This window comes from Leopardus geoffroyi, chromosome B3 (assembly GCF_018350155.1).
Source record: "Leopardus geoffroyi isolate Oge1 chromosome B3, O.geoffroyi_Oge1_pat1.0, whole genome shotgun sequence".
In the NCBI taxonomy this organism is placed as follows: domain Eukaryota; kingdom Metazoa; phylum Chordata; class Mammalia; order Carnivora; family Felidae; genus Leopardus; species Leopardus geoffroyi.
This window is the reverse complement of record NC_059337.1, coordinates 7,665,125-7,681,773: the sequence shown is the minus strand read 5'-3', so window position 1 is coordinate 7,681,773 and position 16,649 is coordinate 7,665,125. Positions and strand designations below refer to the sequence as shown.

The following is a 16,649-nucleotide window of genomic DNA, read 5'->3' as shown; positions in this document are numbered from 1 at the left end:
TTGGTAGAGTGGAATACGGAACCAAATCTAACAAGAAGAAGCCACATTTGCTATACATAAGATCAAAAAAAAAAAAAAAAAAAAAAAGCCAGCAACAACAACAAAAACATTTAAGTGAAGAGTGAAAAAAAGCAAGCAGAAGATAATTTAAAATGTTGGGATACTAGGGTCATCTCTGTGAACTTGGGCATATAAACCTAAATTAGCCCCAGTAATTCAGGCCCACCTGCCGAAATCTTCCCTCTGTACATGATCCTTCAACACAGATAGATACATTCAATAAACTCACATCGACACCTTATTAGATCTCTTCAACTCTGAGAAGCTAAGGTTTGAGCATGACTAAAAGGATGCAGTAGAATCCTTGAATCGAGAGCACTGATTGGGATGGGATATACCATAACTGGGACAATATGACACAGGTACCACTAATTCCCTTCCCTCTACCCATGGTAGACATCACCAGTTAATCCCACATGCTTTTTCATTGATTCTGGATGCAACCGCCAACTTCCTCTTATCATTCTATGCTGAGGAACCACTTTCAGTCTATGAGAACTGGTACCTTCGGGGCACCTGGGTGGTTCAGTGGGTTAAGCATCTGACTCTTAATTTTGGCTTGGGTTATGATCTCACAGTTTGTGAGTTCAAGGCCTGCATCAGGCTCTGCATTGCTGACAATGCAAAGCCTGCTTGGGATTCTCTCTCTCTCCCTTTCTCTGCCCCTCCCCTGCTTACATACACACTCTTTCTCTCAAAATAAATAAACTTAAAAAAAAAAAGAACTGTTACCTGAGATCTACTTGCCATCCCTGCAGCCCACAATAGTTGGCATCAAGGCAATTCAATTTGCAAGCAACAAGTCATGTTTTAGGTATAAAGGACATCTAGCGACATGGAAAGCGTTAGCGGTTCTGACAGTAAAGTGACTCCTCTCCATTTAGAAATGAAGAATATACAAGCTGGTCTCTTTAAGATCAGCAAAAAATGGCTGAAAACAAGAATATATGCCCAGGTCATCTGTGAGAGCTTGAGTGGTTTCCAGGCCTTCACAGCTCAATTGTACCCTGATTGATGCAAATGAAGAAAGAATATGTCTTTCAGAAGGGGGACGGGCCGGTCATAGAGACCTGGGAAGGGAATGACACGGAATTGGATGGTGGCAGTGTTCATCCCTTCCTGGCTTCTGTCAGGGGAGAGACGTGGACTTCGGCAGAAGACTTGGAGTACTTCTGAACTTACTGGAAGGTCTCTGTTATCAAATGGATATGGGTATATCAGTCTCCCTTAGCTGGACGCTTCTAATAGTTTGATGCATCTGACTTTCTTGCTTTGACTTCTTCTTTAAGCAACCTTCTCAATATGATCAGTCTTCCCACACAGACTGGCTTATTGGGAGTGAATGCTTTGATCATATAGCCTTTGAATAATCTGGCCCCCTGTGTGCATTAATAAGTTGTCCTTCGGGTGCTAACTGAAGTCTCATGGGCGTTTTAATTATTGTGAGACATCCCCTCAGGCCTCTTCACTGATAAGCAGATGTTTGGGCCTTTGGTGGGGAATCAGATCCCAATATATCTACCCAGAGTCCCCACATAATGATTATTGGTGTATGGCAAGTGGGGACTTACAAGGAGCCATTTAAAATGGATTAAATGCTTAGGCCATTATTCCTTACCCATTACAAACATTTGACATGGGATTATATATTTTTTAATTAAGCACTCTCTTCAAGCATTCTCATAAAAACAGAATAGGTTCCTTTGCTTTCTAGGAAACTACAGGCCATGCAGATGCCCAAATAACTCAAGGGCATGAACAAATAAATAAATACAAAGATCAGGAAGCTGGGGGATTCCCCAATGGGTAAGAAAAAGATCAACTTCAAGAACAAACTGGGCCACAAATCAAAGGTCAATCTTGGCTGTAGAGGTGAAAGAGCATGACTCAACAAAGAAAAGGTAGCCAAGGTTGTCATGGTGATTGGCAGAGTGGGACACATGGCATGCTGACCACCCTTGCCAATCAACTTTAGGACGTTGATGAACTTAACTCATTTTTTCCAGAGTGTACATGATCGTTTTCTTAGCAGACTATACCGGTGGTCATGGTGGTTAAGGGTGGTGATGATAGGGGTCATAAAACCAACAGTACCCAAGCCAATAGTTCAACACTCTTGTATATCCATCATCTCATGTTATGCACAATAACATGCAGCGACCATCATGCTGCATATGACAAGAGAGAGAAAGGAGGGAGGCCTAGTTAAACCAGCCTTTTATATATATCTATAGTTATTGCCTATATACGTCCATCTAATATCTACATCTATATCTTACCTATATCTCTCTATACAGATATTGTTTTTATCCCCAAGGCTCTAGTGCTCCTGACCCCAAAATCTTCCTTTGGGGCAACAAGGGATAGCACACATTTAGGATGCCTGGAGAATGAGCTCTGATTCTGAAGACCATCATCTACCATAGAATTCATGGTGTATATTTAGCAAAAGTTAGCTCCTAATTGGAGCCACCAATTCTCCAACGGGAAGCTCTACCTTTGAACAACTAGATGCTTTCTCTTTCCTCCTGGGCTTCCGACAGACCAACTCAAGTGTCTAAACCAGTCCCAGAGGAATAAGTGGTTTTGCTTTGTATTTGCCCGAGTTGTCTCGAGGCTCTTTTCCCTTCCAATTTTAGTACCCAGCACCCAAAACCACAATAGGAAATACCTTGCCTTGTAATTTAAAATTATTTAAAATTTCTTATATATAATTTCTACCTTATTCACTTACATAGAATAATAATTACCATCTATTGAGTGCCTAATAGGTATCAGGCAATTTGCATACCTTATCTTATTTAATCTGCACCAAAGAAGAAATTGTTTCCCCCTCCCCCCCCCTTCTCTATCTATTTATCTCTCTGTTTCAGATGAGGATCTAAGGCTTAGAGAATTTATGAAATTTTCCTAAGGTCACATAGCTCATAAGCAGAAGCTCAGAATTCAAAGGAATATCTATCTACTTGACTCCAGAATTAATGGGTGTTCTGCCCACTTTCTCTCAGGTCTTCTCTCACCCCTACCTCAACTTTGTCCTGTGGGATTAGCTAGGCTAAACCTGAAAACAAAACCAACTAGGACTAAAACTGGCGTTCAAAATTTTGAATTTCAGATGCTGTACTGACCCGGTCCTCTGCCTCTTCTTCCTCCTCCCACCCAAGCTTCCCTCCCTCTCCAGTTTAGATAGGGCACCCCCTCCAGTTTAGATAGAGCACAAAGTCTTGGGTTTTGAGGACTAGGAGACAAACAATTCCCTACAGGAGGAAGTCAAGGGAACACACTGTTCTCTTTACATGCAAATATCTTAATTACAGCTGGTAAAGAAGATATTTGTATGGAAATTTATGTATCTTTATATGTTCTGTATTCAGTTTGCCTCAGAAAAAAAGAAAGGTCTTTTACACTTTGGTAACCCAAACAGGGCCTGTTCAGATACACAGAGGTGTCAGTTGACAGGTTCTGCTATCCTGTCCTCCATGTGAGCACAGAAGAATGAAATGAGACAACATCTGATTCAGGAGCCTCTTGACCCTGCCTCTGTTTCTGGTTTCTTCAGGATGAACTCCAGTGTAAACGTGTCTCAAGTTCTCAGGATTTTCTGATGGATCATCTCCCTGCCTTTTTTTTTTTTTTTTCTCCCAGTAGCTGTCCCTGTGGAGGTAAGGCTGACTATGACAGAATCCATCCCATACCTTGCACCACCATCATGGACAGAGGATAACAACCAGATTTCAAAATTACAGGGAGATGAGACCAAGTCTAAAAGAGACCACTGGGAACTGCTCTCAGAAAAAGGACATTATTTTTTGGCAGGGCAAGGGAAGGAGATACGTATATTCCACTGAGTCCTCACCAGTCAAGATACACCCAATGAATAAAATACAACCAATAATCTATGAAGAGGCTATACTGGTTTCAATGAGCTTCTTTGCATTGTACTGGTGTTGTAATGTCTGTTTTATAATATAAACCATGTTTATTTCTACTGAAAACATAAGATGAAACAGACTTACCTTACAGCAGCTAGACATAATTGAGGATGTCCTACTTCTAAAGGGTATTACAAATTAGAAAGAAAAAGATAAATCTCTCACTGATAATGGCTTTCCTTCACCACATCTGGAAAGAATAAGGGGGCACCTGTAGAATCCCAGGAGATGCACCACAATAGAGTGAGTAAACCATCTGTCCGGGGTGGTTTTGATGCTATTCAGCTTGGGGCCACAGGGGTGAAACAAATGACATTTAAGGCTCCTTCCAGCTTCATGTTTCTTTAAAATGGAATGATTTGGCATTTGTTCATCTGTTTCTAACACTCTAGGGATACAGACAGGGTAGGTGGCCTGTGCATTTGTGTAACATCCATCCTGACCCTCGATTTTACTGTTATTCTTTTTTCAAGGTGATGATGAAAACTGCAAGAGACTCTGGGTACCCAGGCCTTGGCCTTCAGTTGACCTCCCAGGCCCCACTGATTCCGATGGCTTCTCTTCCATACTCCACTGCTACTACCAGAGCACGAGGCCTCATTGCTTCTTGCTTGGACTATTGCCACAGATGGCACTATGCCTTGGTGGTCCTGGTTCCCTGCAGCCCACCCTCCACGCCACTGCCCGATGACCTGTCCCCACATGCAGCCTCATTTACACTAAAACAGATGATGCAACTTTCCACGACAGTCCACTGGCACCCACACCAGAACAGCTGGGCTTCCAAGGCCTGCCGCAGTGGCCCCATCCTTCCTTTACAAACATTTCCTTCCACGTGTCTGCACTTTCGGCCCGCTGAGTGACACACTGTTCTAGGTCACCCTCCTGGTGTGGCAGCCTCCAAGCTACCTCCATGCCTTTGCTCATGCTAACCCCCCCGCGACGGGAGTGCCCTCCTAAAATTCAACCCACTGACCACCCATCAACCCCTTAAGATCCACATCATCCCTCTGATTAAATGGGCCTTTGAAATTGGTAATGGTAACCCCTTTGTATGAGTTTTCGTCCCTCTAGCCTGTTGGGGATTTACAAATTTTCATCTTGTTTTATATTCCCTGCAAAAAATTTAATTTCCTTGGGAACACAGATTGCATTCTATTCATCCTTACACATAGTCAGGGAATTGAATTGAATTCTGTTCCCAACATGTGGACTTTCTCAATGGCTAGAGGATTTGGAATGAGGGGAAATGAACCAGCATGGACAAAGTTCAGCAGATGTACAAAGTGGATTCTTCATCATAAGGCCTAAGGCCCTCACACTGACTTTGCTGTTGAGAAATCTCGGGGTCTTGAAAATATCACCAACCCTTTCTAGGTCTCTTCCATAAAATGGAGGCTAATAATCCCTGGCAGCTTACTTCTTCCCTGCAAGTTCTCAGAAGACCTTCTTCTTTTCCAGGCAGAACAGTAAGAGGCTGGTGTGCAAGCACAAACCACCACAATCAGCATGTGTAAAATGAGCATTTCTCTTTCAGCTGGTTTGAGTGCGAGGGTTTACATGGTCAACTGATGAGCCGCAGAAAGGCAGGAAAATCAGGTGATATTCAAAGCCAGCTATTCATTCACTGATTCCCTGCTGCTACCAGTCTTGTTCTCATCATCACTATTACGTGTGGCTGGAACACATAGATCTGCCCTAAATCTTAACTGGGGATCCCAGTGCTTAGCCCTGCAGGGCATGGAAGTCCCTCCACAAAGTACTGCAAGAGCTCCACGACTGAGTGTAGGTAAGAGATAGAAGAATGCCACGGCCCCATGTTCTGCTACTTCAACTAAAGCACTTTTCTCTCTCTCTCCCCCTATCTACCTTCTCTCTCTCTCTCTCTCTCTCTCTTATAAGGGTCCATCTGAAGAAAAGATCTACTGCTATAAAAAATGTGTTGGAAAACTATGCAACGAATCCAACCTTGTAAGTTGAGAAGCAAGAGTACTGACCTAAAGTCAGAATCACCAAAGTAAGTGAGGGGCTGAACCAGAACCCAGCCCTTTAAGCCCTATCCAGGAAAAGGATCAGTGAAGGCATCAATGTATCTAAAGATGAAACGGAAGAATACCCACCAAAGTCCAAACCATGAGTTCCCATGAGGTGACAGAAAACAATGCTATTGGTGTGGCCAGTCCCCTGTGAAGAGGTGAGAAGCTTCAAGACAATGACAAAGACAGACAGGAAGTACCTACATTGCATATGATAAATTCAGGTTGATGGCCAGAAACATATTTATCCCATGTCTGTGGTCACAGCAGGGACTAAATCTTCCTGCCTTCTAGTCACCACATTAGTCATGGGACCCCATAAGCAAAGATGGAAGAACACTCCCCAGCACTAGCATTCCTAAACCCCTGTGGGGAGATGCCCAAAATAACTTCTTCACTTTGTTGCTGGAGTCCCATCGATTGTACCTCAACTTCCTGGTCATCATGTCCTCTCCAAATCATCTTCATACCAGATTGCTGGAGTGTTCCATGGCTCAAAACACCAGGCCCCACCCTATATTCACTTCTGAATTTTGTGGAATGCTCTTATTGCAGGTAGATGTCCACAGCACTACCACTGTGTTGGAATAGGAATAACACAGTCTAGGAAAGTTGAAGGTTTGGAAGTGCTGAGATGGACAAAAGAATCCAAGTAATTCCCATCACTGATAAAACATCAAGAAAGTCTTTCCAACAATTCTTATGCCCATCAGGCTGATTTTTGTCCAGTTACCTTATATATCCCAAAGAGCTGAAGAAGAGGAAGAAAAGAAAGCAAATTTCAATCACTAAACTAGATCCAGGTATTATGGGGAGAAGCTATTTCAAGGCTGGAGGTTGTTCCCTTGTTTTATCAGGAAGGGGAAAAGGGGGCTGGGATATTGAACAGCTGTGGTCCAGGGCAAAGCAGTAACAGAGAGTGCTTAAGAGGACGTCGGCTTTATTCTTGTATCTTCAGCCCTGTCTCCCTTCTTTTCTAAGGAAACCAAGCCTCGGGCTCAGTTATCATTACCACTAGAACTTAGCCCCATAGAAAGTAAAACCTAAAAGAGACCATAAAACCAGGATCCAAACCCCAGAACTTACAGATTAAAGTAAAGCCTCTAACTGGACGTAGAGCTGGCATTGAGACCAAGATATCCTAAATAGCAGTCCTGTCCCTCAACGAACTTGGATTCCAAAATGTCTGATATTTTTTGTATAATTACTGTGCAAATCCATTGGCTTTAATCAAGGAAACAAGGTCGTAATACCTATAATCAGCATACATCTATCCTCCACACCTTCCTCCGTGTTCATTCCTTCTGTAGCTTTGTGCAGCTTAATGGGACTTAGCATTAAAGTTGTATTCAGAATTCGCTCAAGATGTGTATAACACGGCACCATGTCTACAGCAGATGTTCTGGCCAACTAAAGCTCTGAGCACACCCAGATGTCTGCTTATAACCATGTCTCTCTGCTAGAATGGGGCACCCTCTCCCAAGGCAAAAGAAAAGAACATACACATAGTTTAGGGGCTGTGAACATGAGGAGTCCCAAGCCTTCCCTTAGCCTCCTAATCTAAGCTAGTGAACTCTAGTCCTATCAGCATGCTCTCTAAAGACAGTGACCGATGATTGCACAGTTGCAAAAGATTCCTGTAAGAGTCTGGAGTTACAAGTTGCTCATAAAGTTGAGTTCCTCAAGAACTTCTTATAGCCCACCTACCCTTCTTCCAGAACACAGGGAACTCTGGAGTTCTGGGGCCTCTGAAAGGTGAATTAAGGATTGCCCTGAGTCAAAGAGATCCAAAGAAGACAGTCTACAACAGGTAGTGGATCCCTTCACCTCCACTTCAACCAAAAAGTCCTACTGGTTTAAGGAACAATGTGGCTAAGTGCAGTGCAGTATTCTGGAGTGGGTCCTTGGACATTAAAAAGGATATTAGTGGGAAAATTGATAAAACTCAAAGTTTAGTTTCATTAACAATTTGCATCGATGTTAATTTTTTTAGTTTTAACAAATGCTGGCCATGTATCATGGACAACAGGAGGAAAAACTGGGTGAAGTACATATGGGAACTCTCTTTATGATCTTTGCAACTTTTCTGTCAATCTAAAATTACTCCAAATAAAAATGTATCTATAAAAAAAGGAAATGGGGGGCACCTAGGTGGCTCAGTTGGTTGAGCGTCTGACTTTGGCTCAGGTCATGATCTCGCAGTTCGTGAGTTCAAGCCCCATGTTGGGCTCTGTTCTGATGGCTCAGAGCCTGGAGCTTGCTTCAGATTCTGTGTCTCCCTCTCTCCACCCCTTCCCCACTCATGCTCTTTCTCTCTTTCTGTCTCTCAAAGATGAATAAATGTTAAAAACGTTAAAAAAATTTTTTTAATTAAAAAAAAAAAAGAAATGGGACCATCACTTTCCTTAGGAATGGAATATAGACTCCCCCTCTCCCCGCCCCAGCATAGTTCTCCTCCAGATAAATAGGAATATGGGTAACAAATTATTAGGATATTCAACAAACAGCGAGGGAACAATCAGGCCCCGTAACTGGGCTCTGGCCACTGGGCCGCCTGGATGCGATGCTCATCTTCTGATAGAATCAATTTTCCTACCATGGTGCCTGGGCCTACTAAGGAAAACCTAATGGCCAAAAGCCCAGAGACAAGTCTGCCTAAGCCCTCTCCAAAATGGGTCTGCGTCCCTCAAGGAGCAGTATTCCCAGCTACTAATCCTCTTCCAGGCAGTTAAGCAGGGTGTCAGGACACAGTATTCTTGGCCTTGGAGGAAAGAACTTAAGACTCAGGGCAGTTGGCAGCCACTTGCCTAGGTGGGGATGAACAGAGTTGTGAAAAGACCCATCCTTTTAGCGCTGTTTCAGATTTCCAACTAGGGGGACACCTACTGGAGTAACAACTGGAATGCTCTCCAGCCTGCATCCCACCCCTTGGGAGGAATAACTTCTCTGATTGGTGGGGGCCAGCATGAAGGCCACATCCTTTCCCCCTTCTGATGGGCATCTGTCTATCTACAGAGAACAGAAATGAGCCACAAGAGTTCTGCCCTAGTAGAGCAAAGCCTGAAATATTCCCAGGATGCCATGATTGGACAGAAAGTCTAGACTGGGAATTCAATACGAGGAAGCTCATTGTTGTTGTCCAGCGAGGCCACCATCTGCAACTATTCTATCATGATACAAGTGCACATTATAATCTCCATCTGTCTGGATTCTGTGTCTCAAAGGGCTCAGAACTCAGCATCTGAGCAGGGAAGAGGTGTGCCAGATACTGGGTGAGCCTCCCAAAACCCCAACAAAGAGCAAGGGGTATTGATGTCTCTATGTAATCCTGCAAGTCAGCTGGCTTAAATCACCATCACTAGTTTTTAAGGGTAAAAGTAAATTACAAGTGCTTTCACAGCTCTGGCTCCTCCTCCACACACTTCCAGCTATTTGGCTTCCATCTAAGGGCCTCTCTCCACATAATACAAAAAACGAATTAATTAGTCAACAAAACTTTGAGAATGTATTTTCTTTTCAATTAACTTGGACTCCCTTTGATTTAGAACATTTCCCCTTTCCCCACCTAGTCAACTGAAAGTGTTTTCTTGTTGGTATGCCTTTTTTTTGCTTTCCAGGGGGGAAGAATGGAAGTACCAAGATGGCAGGTGGGGCCAAGCTCCCCCATTGTTTACAAATGTCACGTGACACCCAGACTTTGCAAGCAGAGGATAAAAGGGGCACCTCAGGATAATCTCTCCATCTTCAGGATGGGAATAGCAGTAGAAAGTAAGTCTATCTTATCTTAACCTTCCTGATACATCATCAGACATGGAATGATATGCCATTAGAATGGAATGTTGGAAGAGAAAGGAGTTTTGCTTCACCCATAACGTGGCAGAGATTGCCAGCTGCTCACTACCACCCATGTTCTTCTCTTCTACCCGAGAACACAGTTACACTCCATTTCTCAGCCTCCCTTACAGTGAAACCATGCATGTGATTGGGTTCTTGCCGTAAGAGACAGGCCCCTCTTCCAGATCAGACCCATTAACCACATGCATTCTTTCATGTCCATTTCCCCCTTCCAGCTGTGGAATGGGGATGGATGCCTACGGTGACCAAGGACACCACACAAAGAAGAGGGTAGAGCTCCAGCAGCCTGAACAACCACACAAAGGAGGGCTACTTCTCCAACAAGTTCACCTGTTCATACTGGTATATGACCTACAAATGGCTTCTATTTGTGTGGGAACCAATATATATGCATTTGCATCTATTCACTATAGCAGGTGGCCTAGCTTAACTAATACACTTGGGTAAGCCTTATTCAAAATGCCCATTTTGGGATTAGGAAGACATTGTATTTTAGCTCCAATAATAGTAACACTAATTAATATTTATTTAACATTTATTATCTCAAGAGCTTTATATTCATTAAGTCTTAATCCTTACAGTAAATGCATATGTTATGGACTAGTAGCCCCATTTTACAGTCGGGGATGCTGAAAGGTTAAATACCTCGCCCAAGGTTATCCAGCCTGGAATTATAGGAGCTGGGATGCAAACCAGGTAATGTGGGCCCAAGAGCTTATACTTTTCATCACTGGCCATGGGGGCACCATGGCATCCACGAAATCAAATATTCTACCAGTCAAATCAGTTTATTCTAGATTATTCCCACATCCAAATGGTTACTGTTGACATCCTCCCCAGGGGTTCCCAGGCACCCTGATCTGGAACCTCCAACTCAGAACCCAGTGCCTTGTTATCAAATGCCAGACATGCCTTCTGTCCCCCTTATGTGTCTCTGCCAACATTTTGGCATACTTCCCCTCATAGCTCCTGGACACTTGGCTCCACCCCCTACCAAGACTCAACTCTGACTTGGGGTCATCCTTGACTCTGACCACCACTCACCTGTGTCCTCTGGACATTGTCCCCAGGTACTTATTCTACATGCTTAGATAACGGATTCCCTACAACATCTGCAAAGACTAAGCTCCCCTAGATGGGCATCTGTTTGTCTGTCCAGACTACTCTTGGTCTGGCCTAATCTACTTCTTGCCTAACTCTGAAGCCCCATTCTGACTTCATCCATTCATTCCTATTTTTATTGGGCATCTGTAAGTGCTAGGCACTGCACTAGGCACAAAGGACAGCCAGGTGAACAGGAAGGCACTCTCCTGGTCCTCTGGGTAAGGAGGATCAGAGCACTGGGCCCTCCGATCCTGTTTTTCCCATATTTCAGCATATCGCCTCCCCCCCCAAAATAAAAATATCTGCAAACATTTCTATTCTGGAATCCCAGATTCCTCCTCTTCAGGACTCTCAAAACTTTCTTTAATTCCAGATTCGACCGCTGACTCCTTACTGTTGTCTGATGTCCTGAGAAAGGTATGATGGCACCAAAACCCCACCCCTGTCCACGCCAGTTTAAAAGCCATCTCGGAAGTGTAGAGTGAGTGATCCACAGGAGGGAAAGGTATCTGTCACTGGGCAGAGTCTTAAGAAGACAGAACAAATGATCCTGGCACTCTGGTGCAGACATGTGTGTTTTCTCTTTCTAAATATGTAATAGGAAATCAGGCAGCTCACCTTTGTAAACCGTTTGCGTATCACTCATACATGAGCCAGATGGTGCTTCTTGTTTTAAGAAATTAAAAAGTTTTGGGGCGCCTGGGTGGCGCAGTCGGTTAAGCGTCCGACTTCAGCCAGGTCACGATCTCGCGGTCCGTGAGTTCGAGCCCCGCGTCGGGCTCTGGGCTGATGGCTCAGAGCCTGGAGCCTGTTTCCGATTCTGTGTCTCCCTCTCTCTCTGCCCCTCCCCCGTTCATGCTCTGTCTCTCTCTGTCCCAAAAATAAATAAACTTTAAAAAAAAAAAAAAAGAAATTAAAAAGTTTTAAAAAGAATGTAAGGAGGAACTTGTCTCCATCTCTCTTTGTTCTTGTGTACACATCATGGAATCTGCACTGGGCAGATGAACACTTGTATATGTGAGTGTGCACCTGTGTATACACACACACACACACACACACACACACACACACACACACAAGCTCAAATCATCTGCATTTAACTGAATTAGGCACAAGAAACCAGCAAACTCCTAGGCTCAACAGATTTCCGTAACCTACACTAGCAGAGAGGTGCCAATTTGTCCTGGATGTCGGCTTGCTGAGAGAATCCTTCAGTGTTCTTGCTATATAATAAATCACTGCATTCCCCCCAGAGCCTCAGCTGGTATACCAAACAAAAAGAAATGTTTTGTAAATCACCTGAACATGGACTTCACTCTCAGATTATGAGGACCATATAAACACTAACCAGAGGAACAGGCAAGTACTGATGATCCAGTATTTCTATCAAAGTTGAAACCCTGGGAAGGACATTTTCCAGAGGTGGTCAACTTAAAGACCTTATTCCTCTGGGGCAGCTGCATGATCCCAGTTTATTTTCCAGTGGTCAGGAGGCCCTCCTGTCTGACCTGAGAATTACATCTGGAAACCAGATTATCCCTGTGGCTCTCCTGCCTTGGGTATGAAGGGGGACTAAGGAAGATAATATAAGCTATGGTTTATCCATTAAGTAGTGTATTCCAGGCTCTTTACACAAATTAACTTGCTTAACACCAAAATAACTCTGCAAGAGACTATGTTTGTCCTCATTTTTAAAATAAGAAAATTAAAGAGAGTTTAGGGGAAGTGTGTTGGGGTCCCATGGCTGCTAATGGTGGCATTAGGTAACATTAGGTCCCAATGCAGAATACCTTTGTCACCCTCATATCTTCCAACATGGATAACAAGACTTCAAAGTTCATTACCGATGTGACCTCTGGGAAATCTACTTCCGTCTTTTGTTTTACAGAAAGTGAGGGCGGGGGAGCTGTGCATAAGTTAGGACATTGTGAGCAACTGAACATGAAGACACGATACAGGCTGCTCTCGGAATATGGAGAGTATAATATCTACCCACCATCAGTGGGATGCGCAGTTTTCCCGTGGTGCGCTGTTTTCACTACCATGACTCTCTTTCATATTTCATACTCCTTGGGACCAAAGACATACATTTTCAAGCCAGCTGGCCTCAGCTTATGCCTGGCTTAGAACTCATGAAAAAAGCAATTGCAGATACCTGGAGAGTGGACGTTTTCCACCTCACTCTCCCTTCCTCAAATTCCAATCAGCCCTGGCGCCCACAGGAAGGAGATGGGTCTGCCCCTTGTTGCTCTCCCAGGAGTAAAGAGCATCAGTTCTTAGTCGTTAAAGCAAGAGGAAAGCCGTGTCATTTGGTGACTGATAGAGGTGATTTTTTTTTTCTTTACTCTTCTGAATCAGAATCAAGAAATAGTAAGTGCACTCCTTGAAGTGAGCTTGAAAGCTGAGTCTGCACACATTCTGGTCAGATATTATTTCCCAAGACCATGGTAAAGCCAGCTGAGAACAGATTGGCATAATCACACATCTGCCTCACACAGAAAAATGATGATCCTTCCCTTGCTTTTATCAACACCAACATAAATCCGAGCTCAGCCAGACAGGCCAGCAAACCCCATTACACAGAACGCAAAGCAATTAAATGGTGCCAACTCCAGCCAGACTCAAGAAATCTATGGCTCATGGCCTTTAGTAATGATACCAATGTCTCTCTTGGAAATGAGTGAAAAAATTAGTCTAGATGCTAAAGAAAGTCTCCGCTTTGGTATTTCCTGGCAGGTCTGTCCTGGCCATCCATCTGTGGCTACTGCTACATTATACTCCCTTCTCCATATCTGGGGATGTTGGATAGGGCAGGTGGCTCAAGATATGGCCCAGCTTGCTCAGATATACTACCTTCCCAGAAGCCCTTTGGTCTTCTTTGCCTCATATTCTCTCCTGATGGTATATCATCTGCCATCCTTTGGTTGTACCATGAACAAATCACTTCTAACCACAAAGGGCATTTCTTAAATATCTCATTTTTCTTCAGGCCCTGGCTAAAATGAAGTGTCTCCAGTGATCAGTTTTAATGTCTTGGGCAATGTTGTTTAGGCAAAGCCACCAGGCGCATCCAGATAGAACTGATCTGTATATGCCACCCCAAACTCCCCACCTCCTCGTCCATCATGCCTAGGCTGACAGGACAATCATATCTGAGCTCTTCGACTCATAATATGATCGTTCGTTCCCTACATTCATTCCCTACAATGGCTGCCATGCCTCTTCACCTCCAGAAGTTTGTCCCACCCTTCTCTTATGCCACCTATCCAAACTCTTCACCCATTCGATGTCCCTGAAGTAAAATTTACGTATCTCATGAGGCATGTGCCTTCCGATCGTTTTTCAGAAATTACCCGATCTCTGCATCTCAGGCTGCACCCATGTTTCCCTCTTTCAGGGTCAATGACACTCATGCCCACTTGTCCTTTCCCTGGCAATAAAAACACTGTCAAAACCACTCAAATCCATTAGAAGGGGATTTCCAAAGACTAAGGGAGAAAATAATTCTGGGAGAAAAATAAGATACCTATTAACGTATAGAAGTAAAATTGAACGTGATATCTCCTCTCACAATCAGAAAGCTTTTGTTAAAGCCAACCTGCATCTCTCTCAAAAGTTGGCAACAATAACATGCTTTCTTGCTTCCTCTTTCCTAAATCATTGGGGTGATCGTGCTCAGCACCTCATTAACGATTTTTGCTACTTTACTTTGGGTTCTGACTTCTCATTGAGATCTGCCTTTGAAGGCAAGATAAGCCTACCCAGTCACCAGATAATTTCAGAGAATAAAGTGTGTTGTGGGTAAGGCTGGATCAGGGACTGAGGTGGAAGATGTTAAAATGTAGTACCAAGTTGAGCTTGAATATGTGTGCATTTGGGCATACACATATACGTATGGGTCCGTTTGCATGAAGAATGAGTATTGATGCAAGTAAGAACACGATGCATATGTCATTGCAACGGAAGAATATATTTGAGCTAAATGTCCAAAGGGAAGGGAGGCGTGAGCTATCGAGAGAATAATACACAGGTATGTCAAGAAGCAGAAGTGGCCAAAGGATGACCATTGAGTGTATGTCTGGGCACGGGTGCACATGTGTGTTCTCTCGAGTGACAGGGTTAATGGACAATGACAAAGACATGTGAGCGAGGTGCTAGTTCTGCTGCTGAGTCCTGCAGCTGGAAAAGCCACCTTACCCTGTAGTAATCGGTGCTGTAGACATCTCTGGACATGCCGAAGTCCCCAATCTTCACCAGCAGATTGGCTCCAACCAGGCAATTCCTGGTGGCCAGGTCCCGGTGCACAAAGTGCTGGGAGGCCAGGTACACCATGCCTGAGGCAATCTGACTGGCGATGTGGAGCATTTGGGAGAGACCCAGCTCGCCTTTCGCCTGGCGTGGCTGCCCGTCCACAAGGATCATAGCATCTGGCCCATGGGCCCTGTGAAGGGTGGGAGAGAAGACAGGGGACAGGAGAATTCAGGAGATCAAGGGGAGTAGTCTTCTGGATGCCGTGATCTCTGGAATACGCCACAGACATGGATAAAATCTCTCCTAGCCTACTTATTGCCTAGTCTTATCTATCCAATATTACATCATGTGAGTGTGGATATGAGTACAACCAGATTCCCAGCTAAGATGATGCAGACATACTCTAATGGATCAGGAAATACATCTACTCTTTTAAACATCTTAACGCTATTCAGGAGTTTCCTGGGTTCTAGATATCTACCACAGAATCGTTAAAAAAAAAAAAACAAAACAATAGCTAACTCTTACAGAGCCCTTACTGTTCCAAGCACTGCTTTAAGGACCCTACATCTATTAATTTACTTAATCCTCCCACTCCAATTTTGACATAAAGAAACTGAGGCACAAAATGATCAGATCACCTGGCCAAAGTCACAGTAGTGCCGCAGTGGCCTTATGGGTAATCAGGAGGCTGACTGAAACCAGGCGGCGTGTGGCTATGGAGAGCTTTAAACTTCAGGGAGCATCATCCAGAGGGCCAGCTGAACAGAACCCTGGGCTCCTCCCCCTATGATTCTGATTGGCTAGGTGGAGCTTGAGTATTTGCATTTCCCACAAGTTCACGGTGCTGATGCTGCCAGTGGGCAGTCCACACTGTTGATTAGCAGGGGTCTTGAGTCCACATTCCTACCCTGACCACCACGCTGCCTAGGACTGGGTAACTTTTGTTGGTGGCAGAGCCGGCTGGAGAGACCCTATGACCCTGAAGCCAAGGCCTCTGAAGCCTCGGTTGCCCCTCCATCCCAAATTAAGGCCCGGATTTGTTATCCTAATGCCTTGCCTTGTCGTATCGGTCACTTTCAGTATTCACTCTTTTTTCCAGAAAGCCCAATGAGCCGTAACCATACCCAGAGCCCTTATTTATGAAGTTGTGGACCAAGGAGCCCTGGTATACAGAGAGGCCTCGGCCTGTTTTACTGCTTCTCCAATTTCCACTGAAAGGAGTCATTAAATATGAACACATTCATTTTACTGTCTCCTGTGGGATCTGCCTACTTCACCCCTCCAAAAGAGAGCTACGGCATCAGCTCACAAAGAAGGGGCATCAGCCAGCAAGCCTGCACTCCTGTCTACCAGGAGAGGACACTGCAGCCTGCCCCTAAGAGCCACCAACTGCCTTCTAGCCTCTTTT

The 16,649-nt window shown here is 44.2% G+C and overlaps 1 protein-coding gene across 1 annotated transcript in view; it reads right to left on the bottom strand.

The window, feature by feature from the left end:
• The window catches only part of NTRK3 (neurotrophic receptor tyrosine kinase 3), a 397,129-nt gene that overhangs the window by 51,760 nt on the left and 328,720 nt on the right, over positions 1-16,649 (bottom strand). Inside the window, 1 exon segment of the mRNA XM_045448711.1 lies at positions 15,185-15,428. Coding sequence (XP_045304667.1) covers positions 15,185-15,428 — 244 coding nt within the window.